At 38.9% G+C, this 9,918-nt stretch overlaps 1 protein-coding gene across 2 annotated transcripts in view; it reads left to right on the forward strand.

The window, feature by feature from the left end:
• Window positions 1–9,918, forward strand: part of LOC144033188 (calsyntenin-2-like) — a 239,778-nt gene that overhangs the window by 159,265 nt on the left and 70,595 nt on the right. For both annotated transcript variants that reach the window (XM_077541104.1, XM_077541106.1), the window contains exon 5: window positions 6,419–6,568. In XM_077541104.1, the coding sequence (XP_077397230.1) occupies window positions 6,419–6,568 (150 nt within the window). The remainder of the gene's footprint in view (window positions 1–6,418; window positions 6,569–9,918) is intronic.

The raw sequence follows: 9,918 nt of genomic DNA on the forward strand, positions 1-9,918 counted from the left end.
TTGTTTACTGCAAAACTGATGTTTATGTACAGCACTTTGTATAGAGCAACGCCTGTTCTTAAAGCGCTTTATAAATAAAGTTGAGTTGAGTTGAGTTGAGTTGAGTTGAGTTGAGTTTCTAGTTAATTTTTAGAGTAAAAATGTTGGTAACACATTTCTCAGTGACACCATATTTTTTGGCCTTATTTTGTATTAGAATAAACAAATGATAATATAAATTAAATAATGCTGTCATATCAGATCGGTAGCGAAAATTGGATCGGGACAGGAAGAAACACACATATTGAACCTTAAAACTCATCACACCATATTGTTTGAGATGTGAATACACAATGCCAAAGCACAAAGTGCTTTGCGAGCATAAAGTGCACAAAGTGCTTTGCGGTGGTTAAAGAGATAATATTCAGGGATAATTCCAGCTGGCATTAATAATGCTTACTGTTATAAATTCCTCATTGCTGTTGTGTTTGTGCATGCTTTGTTCTTGTGCTGGTTTTGTGTGTTTTTAAATCGGGCACATTTCGGACTGCTGAGAAGTCCTTCCATGTGAGTTTACGTTGGGCAGCTATATATGACAGTATTCACGGAAGTAGTTTTGAGCATTGCGGCGGTGTGCTCGGAAAAAGCGTGGAAGATTCTAGAGAGAGAAGAGGAATGTAAAACGGAGAAGATGATGTTCGGCAAGTGGAGGAAGTACTGAAGCTTGTAAATTGTTGTGCTGCTATTAAAGCCGCCTTGTTCATTCCAAGTTGTGTCCAGACACTCTTTGACCAGAGCGTTGTGTGGATGAGGTGCTCTCGTGAAATCCCTTAACTACGATACAGTCCAAACTCTACAGAGAAGAAATTAAAACAATAAAAAACATGGCTTTTCCGTCTACAAGATATTTTTGTGTCTTAAGAAGCTGCGCCGGTGAAACAACGTGATTGGGCTGGTTCTGCTGTAACAACGCAGGTGATTGGCTGTCTCCACTTAACACATGACATGCTTGTTTAGTTGGAGCTCCTCAGTCTTTTTACTACGTCTCATCTGAGACGGCGAACTAACGTTACATGTGGTATATCCGGTGGCGACACGTTTTGTTTTTGTTTTTTTTTATTAAATAACTTTAAAACTACTTGTGCGACGGCCACATATGAACATGGTGTGGGAAAGGCTGGTCTGTACAGTACATACAAATAAGCAGAAGTCAATATTGATGGATGGTTTGTCAATCTGTCAATGACAAACGCCCATTTTGTTGACGATTAATGATTGACGAGAAATTGAGAAAATTGAGGGAGTAACCATTGCCGGACTTGGATTTTCGGTTGTCAATGTAATCATCACTAACTAGGAGTACTAACAGATTTTGCTGAGGAATGACGAATGATGAAAACATTGACGGGCGCCCGCTTCTTGGCTGACTCACCACAGAGTACTTCCACTTCTTTCCTGGGAGTGGGTCAGGCCATTATTTTTAACCTACAGTAAAAAAGTAAATAAACACTTGAGAGCGTTGTTGTTCCAGATCACCCGTTTTGTGTGCTATGGATATGGCTTTAGAGAGGCTCAACAGTGGAGTTTGGTTAGCATTTAGCTTCGCTTATCTCAGCAGCCCCACCTTTGTTTACATTTTATCCGGGATGATGCAAGTGCGGTGAAAACTCAATAGAACTGGTCACTTGGTACTGTAATCCAATGTTGATTAAGTCCTCAAGATTCATCCAGAAGCAAAGGTAAAAGTCGTGGGAAAGGTGTGAACAATTAAAGCATGAGAGCATGAGATAGGAGAGCTCTGGTATACCTCCTGTTGTAAATTCCTTACTACTGCTACTTTTATGCAAGCAAGTTTAGCTCAGTTCGTTTATTTGACATCAGGCACGCTAAGACAGCTAAGGGTCCTTCGGTGCATCATTTTAATTCAGGCAGGTTATGGAACAGCTAAAAAAGGGGAAATGTAGTCGGTTAGGCATGTGCGGCGGTCGGAAATTATGACCGTGTGCATAGCGACATTAGTGAGAAAAAGAACAATAACATAAAAGTCAAGCAGACTGACAGCTTAAAGCTGCATTGTTGCTCTTGCAGTGCTAACAAATCATTTTATTGACGAGCGATGATGATGAATATCGCATTTTGCTGAGGAATGACAAATGGACTGACAATTACTGTAAAATGTGGTTTGGTTTGAAATATTGACGGATTGATAATGATGCAAGAGGATCCCGAATGTTGATGACTGACGGATGCTCAAAATTCATTGATGCGCCCACCTCTGCAAATAAGTGCTGTGCGTCACGATAGATTGTGTGTTTTCTGGTGTTAGAGGAAAGTTGATATCATAGAATCTCTCCAAACTGTCACAAGGCTGAGTCCAAAATAAACAGATATACAGTGTGATACATGCCAGCCTTGCTGAACTTGCAGCCCGAGAGACACAGCCTGTTCGACATTATCTGGAGGAATAACTCTGTGAGGCTGACATAACCCAAAGGACAAGAGATAAGAGTGGCATGAATGCATCTGTAACACAACTACCTTTTCAGCAACACCTGCCGAGCTCATAAGCATGCTCACTATCACAGCATGCTTTCCTGTTTACCTTTTTTCATGCGTCCTCACTTTGGACTAGAGTAAAAGAATATGACCGTTTAATATTTCATGACTCTTTCACTGGCCATCTCGATACAAATGCCGTCTGTGGCGGCAAGACAGCGGTACAGTTAAGCATCTACATGCTAACATATTCGCATAATAAAATCCATCCATTCTTGGATACTTGCTTATCCTCACGACGGTTGTGGGTATCAGGCACGGCTGCAGGATTTTTTCTCTCCCTGTGCTAAACGGGGGCTTGACCGATATGTAGGGGGTCTAAATATATTTTAAAACATAAACTGAAATTATGGAGGGGCTTGCTGTATTTAATATTTACAACTTAGGGTTTATGTAAGAAATGGTTGAAACAAGCGCAATAAAATGTGAATTGATAACATTGGAGTTTCTGCACGTAATCAGTTTATCAGTAATGGAGAGAAATTTGCCCTTAAAGGTTTTTTTTTTGTTTTTTGTTTTTTTTGGGGGGGGTTTTTGTTGTTGTTTTTTTTACTAATGACCCTAAAATATCAAGTTAGATACTAATGTGCTCCTAGTAAAAAAGTGTTATTCTTAATGTTTTTAGGATCATGCAAAATACATGCTAGCTCTTCTTGAAAAACTCAACTTGTGTACTGTATTACAGTTTGTTTGTCTTTTTTAACGATTGCTTAAGCACAAATGAGACAACAGGTCTGAGATTCTGAAAACACTACACTCAACCACACACACGAGATGCAGAACATCTCACATCCTGTGCAAAATGAAACACACACAGTACACATACAGTAAACCACCATGACATACTTCTGTGCCAAATGTATAGAAGTGTGTTTAATGTTTCGCAAATCACTGTGTGTATTGATCTGATAATAGTGTGAAGCTGATTGTGTTTATAGTGGTAAAATGTGTTCCAACTTTTGCTCCTTAAGTGTGAGGTGTTGATAATTATGCCATCCTTTTGTTTTTAGTGTTTATATGAATAATAAAAAAAAAAAACGGTAATCAAATATACTGTAGTCTGAGGTATTTACATATTTCTGCGAGGCAAGGGAGATACAATGTTTTTCTGTGTGTGTGCGTGCGTGCATGTGTGTGAAGTAGTAATTTACTGGATGGCCACCCTTGCTTGTACTCACAACAAGCACAGGCAATTGACATGGATTAGTAGCTGTTGTAATTGAAAGAGATGGGCTGAGACCCTCAATTTTGCTGAATATAAATGTCTTGACCAGATGTGGTGGATTCTCTATCTCAAGCAATATTTGTTTTTGATAAGTTAGCAATGTTTTAGCTGTGTGTAGATATTTTGTGCTTACTGAGCGATCAAACAAAGAGCCGGAAAGATGCAAAGTTGCAAACTCAGACAGTGTGTAGAAATGTGTCAACCTTCATTATTTATTTATTTCAATAGTATGAAAAAAATATTTATTTGGTCACATCAATGTACATAATTTTTTCTATATAATCGTAGGTCTTGTAACAAAGGAGGCAGACATGTTCCGCCGCCATCTTTCTGCTTTGGATACTCGAAGGAGACAAAATTGTCAAATGTAATTGGTGGTAAAAAAAAAAAAAGTTTAATAAACAAAAACAAGGAGGCAAAAATGAACTAACAACTAAGAAACAAAAACAACAAAGTCCAAAAGGATAAACGAGACAAGTCGTGGAACAAAACCGGCAGCATGACAAGAGGAAAATGACAATGAATCGACACAGACAGAGGGGAGACAAGAGACTAACAACGAGACACAGCTGGTCAAGACTGCTTTTTTTCTGGACCCTAACCTGCAATAGGGATCTGTGCTTTAGATTATAGTCGAAGTTTGATGATTTTTTTTTTTTTTTTTTGGTCTCGCCCCCACCCCACCCCACCTTTTTTTTTTTTTTTTTTTTTTTTTTTTAAAGGTTTAATTGACTTGTCAACAGTATGTGTTTTAATATTTGCTCATCATAAATAAATCACTGTGTATTTTTGCTCTTCAAAGAAAAGAAAAAAAAAGTTTAAAAAAAAAGTCGCTCCGGAGTATGATTGATTTTTGGGGTGAAACTTATTTTACAAAAAAATAAAATAAAATAAAAGAGTCCAAAAACAATAAAGCTTGTTGTCCCCAAAACCTTTGTTCCCTCATCATGGTTGTGTTTGGCATTCTGACTGACCAAACGCTGTGAGTTTCTCAACACTCGGATTGAAGCAGTGTGCTCCGAGCCTATTTCCAAACACACTCTAGGGAACGGGGATTATTGATGCCCGTCCGAGCTCAAATTTTAAACAAAGTTGCACCTGAGTAGTTGCAGGACCAGACAAAATATGAAAAAAAAAAAAAGATACTTAGTGTCTGGAAAAAAATGGGGTTGCACTCTCGGTTTTGAAGAAAATAATGAATAATTCTCACTCGTTTTTTCAGATAATTTTGGTGTCATCAATGTTTTACCGTTTCATGCACAAACCATTACTTTATTCTCATTCATGCTGAGCTCATCAGTAGAAGTGATAATAAAAATACATCATCATTACATTTCTATAAGGCATACACTTCTAATGCATCTACGATTTATGTAATTCATGTTTTGTGCTGTTTGGAAAAAAATATATATGGCCAGTGTTTGCAGACCTGTTGTTGTGCGAGCATGACACAATTTTCTTCCCCTTGACAATAAACTCCCCTGGGGTGAGAACACAAAAGTTAATTTAATTTTTCACACAGTGGAACTTAAATTCATTTTTACTTAATGAGAAATTATATGTACTTAATAAGTAACATTTGAGTTGCAATGGGTCTTTGGACCACAAAAAGTAACTATGCCCTCAGAGAAGCTTATCCATGCCTTTATCTCCAGCAGACTCGATTATTGTAACGGTCTTCTGACTGGACTCTCTCAAAAGAACATGAGACAATTGCAGCTCATTCAGAACGCTGCAGCTCGAGTTCTGACCAAAACAAAGAGATCAGAACATATTACTCCAGTACTTAAGGATTTACACTGGCTCCCAGTCAGCTGTAGAATCGATTTTAAAGTTCTGCTACTCGTCTATAAATCACTAAATGGTTTGGGTCCTGAATATATCCAAGAAATGCTGATTGAGTACAAACCTAGCAGGGCTCTGAGATCTACAGACTTGGGCCAACTAGTGGAACCCAGAGTTCGAAGCAAACATGGTGAAGCTGCATTTAGCTATTATACTGCACACAGATGGAATAGGCTGCCAACAGAAGTGAAGTCAGCCCCGAGTTTAAATCGTTTTAAATCCAGGTTAAAAACTTTGCTTTTTTTCTTATACCTTTGATTAGGGACTTTTAAACAGCTTTAATTAAGTTTTTTTTCCCTTTTTAATTATTATTTTAATTATTTTAAACTTCCTTATGCTAAATGTTTTGAAGTTTGTTGGATAATGTTTTAATATTATTATTGTATGTTCTTTTTAGTAAATTTTGTAACCTATTTTCATTTATTTTTCTCCCTCTGAATGTTAACTACTATTTGTTGATGCTTATGTTGCCTTTCCTGTGTAAAGTACATTGAGTTGCCTTGTGTATGAAATGTGCTATACAAATAAACTTGCCTTGCCTTGCCTTGCCTCATCACCTGGTAATCTTCTTTCTCTCAGATTTACAAAATGATATCCATAATTAAACATACTATTCAGATTAGGCTTCTTCAGTCTGTAAAATATCCATTGTATTTTCTGTCCAACAATTGCTCGCTCCTCCTCACCATCTTTCCATTTTCAAAGTTAAATCTTGTGTCTGTAAGGCTCTGTTCGAATCATAAATGGAAAGTATTCTACAAATCTGTACTACTCTACTGTATTTCTGAATGAATTTGACCTTCCCGTGTGCAGGTAACATCCGAAACACCGAGAAGCTGAGCTACGACCGTGAGCAGCAGTATGAGATCCAGGTGACGGCGTGGGACTGCGGCCAGAAGAGAGCCTTGCACGGCGTCCCCGTCCAAATTGACGTCAAGCCTGTCTGCAAACCCGGCTGGCGGGGTAAGCTGTCTGTTTGACTCTTGTTTGTGCGCAACAATGTGTGTGTTCAGTGTTGCAGATGCCTTTGTTTGTTTGTTGCCTATGTCTGTTTTACAAGTATGGGAAGTAGGGTGTCACATAAAGGAAGAGCTGTTTGTGCTCTTTTTATGCTTGCGGCAACACAGATGTGATTATTTGCATTGTTATGTGTGTTTCTCGAAATGTGCTTGCTGAAGTAAGCATGATTCGTTTTTCTCCATTTCTAATCCCTTTGCTGTCTTCCATCATCCTGTTTTTCTCTGCCGGGCCCACAAAGCTTTGCTGTCTGTTTCTCTCCCTTCTTCCCTAAAGAATTGTCCTGTCAAATTTCTCTTCTGTGATCAACAGCACTTTAGAAAGAGCAGCCTGACACAGTCAAGATGGCTTTTTGCACATCAGAAAGCTGTCATGACAACTTTAACAAGAGTAATGCAAAGTGTCGGTTTTGAGTGCCACAACACTAAAAAGTATGCACAATAACTGTAGATGCAATGGTACAGCAGAATGTGCAACGAGAGAGACGTGCTTTTGCAACTGTTTGCAATCCGTGTTCTTATCTCACTGACGCAGTGACTGATGTATTGGATTTCTTGGTATTAAGGCATTTATAGCCACACCGGATCTGATGTTTACCAGTGGAAAATGAGGGCCCTGGTACACACTGGGACGAGGCAGCTCTCTGTATCAGTTATACAACCTGTCTTGTCAAAACAAAGTGGCAGCACACGATTTGGTGTCAGGAATGATTCAACGACAAGAAAAGGAAGGAAAAAAAAACTCCTACCATGATGGACATTCATCAGGTTCATTCAGATTCATTTATTTTGCATTAAGATTTAAAAAAAAATAAAAAATAGCACACCTTTCTGGCACACTGTTGTTTGTGGACACTACTCAACTCGAGTAGTCATCCGATATGGATACCAAGCATTGATACTATAGGGATGGAACGAGATCTCGTACTACGAGATCTCACGGATTTAGAACTAGTGTTGTTCCGATACCGATACCAGTATTGGAAGAGGCCCCGACATTGCATTAAAACAGAGGTATCGGCATCGGCAAGTACTAACAAGTAACATGCCGATACGAGCTGTATATTTCTTATCTGTACGTAAACCATATAGTAAACAGTATAGTCTGCTCGCGAGATGGGATGAGCAAGATGGCTGCCCTGTGACTTCAACGACTTGCACGGGCGTGTATGCTATCCAGTCATATTTTCAGATCAGTGCTTGTGCGTAACATTCACTGATGTGTGACATGTTCACTGTATGCCGAGCCAAGATATCATATTGGCCCTTGAATGTTCTAAAGCAATGGCAGGGCACCTTTGTCATGTTCAAAAAAACAAAACAAACTAGGTATCAGTACTGTATCGTCACCGGCCGATACTGCAAATTTAGGTATCGGTATTGGGGGATCAAAAAATGGTATCAGAACAACACTAACTAGAACGCAATGAGATTTCTCGTCCCTGCAAAGCACAATATCATTTTGGGTTGTTTTTTTAGGCATATTTTTATGCCTCAGGTATCCGCTTCTTTCGTGTACGCTGCCAGTAAGACAGTCGCAGCAACACTTGTTCATGACGGTAACATGCAGTGAGAAGGCCAACTTGAAAATAAAAACCTTACTATACCAACATGGACATCAATGCCTTGGTACGCTCTTATTTTGAACTTGTTAATCGATAATGACAGCACTAGTCTTGTCTCATGCCTAAATGATACCTCTAGTATTTTTGACACATAAAATATACACGCAAAAAAGGTTATTAATAATAAGAAGAAGAAGAAGAACATGAAGATATTTATATAGCACTTTTAATGCAGAGATGCAACTCAAAGCGCTTAAGAAAAAGCAAGTTGAAAGACATAAGCTGTAACGAATACATTAAGAATACTAGGCTTGGACTAAATAATAATAATAATAATAATAATAATAATAATAATAATAATAATAATAGTAAGGAAATCAGGTCAGAGAGTCAAAACAGTTTTTTGCAACATGAAGGAAACAAAGAACACAATCGTTCCCTTATTTGTTCTCAGTCTTGGTATGAACATGTATTTGTTTGCCGCGTGACAGTGACAGTTCTGGGCACCATACTGTGTTGTGCATCTATTTCTGTACTTCATGCCAAAGGGTTAAGAAATTGCAAACAAGGATAGTGCAAATTGGAAATACAAAACTTCAAACACAACTGAACGCAGTGATGCACACACTCAGGAGAATCAACAAAAACTTGAAATAAATGTTGATCCCAATACGCACACGCCAAACAACTCTTAACATCAAAACAATCAAAGTTTTTCAAATCATATGAGAATGTGAGGGAGCTGTGTGCGAGGGTATACGCTCAATGTGGAACGGCTTACAAACATAGATGCTAATATGACGCAGCCAGGCCTCACATGGGCTTTCACAATGACTCACGATCTCTTGGTGTCGTCAGTGACAAGACTGTCAACATGTTTTTTTGTTGTTGTTTTTTTTTTGGGGGGGGGGGGGGGGTAGTGCTTTCAGATACATACAAACATAGATACTGTGTCCCTTGATGAAATGTCATTTTTCCCTTTGTGCCATGCTTGGCAGGAAGGATAAATGGAGAGGGAGAAGTAAATGTCACCGCCACAGATCAGGGGATTTTTAATAGGCCTTGGGGCTGTTGTATTAGAGGAGAAGCACTGCTTGCAGTATTCTGTCACAATGTCTGAGGCTCTTTTTTTTCATTTTCAATTCATAACATGGGAGAATGAGGTTTATTGTTAAATATGAAATCACAATTGCAGGGTGAGCCAAGCTGACCTTTCTTAACTTTGCGTACAATGCTATTGGCCCTGCTTGCTTTCAGCAAAAAAGTTGATTTTGGTTTGAATCGCATGATTTGGCCTTTCAATTCAGATTTTTCTTCCTGTGCTTATATGAGATTTCTTTAGGTATTCTCACTTTCTGTAGAATGCTGTAGAATGAATATGCACGTGAGGAATTGGGTGTTTTGTTGCCAAAATGGTACCATTACCAATCTTTTTTTTTATATTGACTTTCATGTGTATAATCCTCTGATGTGCTAACATCCTATATTAAAATCATCCATCCACCCATCCATTTTCTTAACCGCATGCTCCTAGAAGGGTCGCAAGGGGTGCTGGAGCCTATCCCAGCTGGGATCGGACAGTAGGCGGGGTACACCCTGGACTGGTTGCCAGCCAATCGCAAGGCACACAGAGACGGACAACCATCCACACTCACAAGCACACTTAAGGACAATTCGGAGCGCCCAATTAACCTACCATGCATGTCTTTGGAATGTGGGAGGAGACCGGAGT

The sequence above is a fragment of the Festucalex cinctus genome, chromosome 13, assembly GCF_051991245.1.
Source record: "Festucalex cinctus isolate MCC-2025b chromosome 13, RoL_Fcin_1.0, whole genome shotgun sequence".
Classification (NCBI taxonomy): domain Eukaryota; kingdom Metazoa; phylum Chordata; class Actinopteri; order Syngnathiformes; family Syngnathidae; genus Festucalex; species Festucalex cinctus.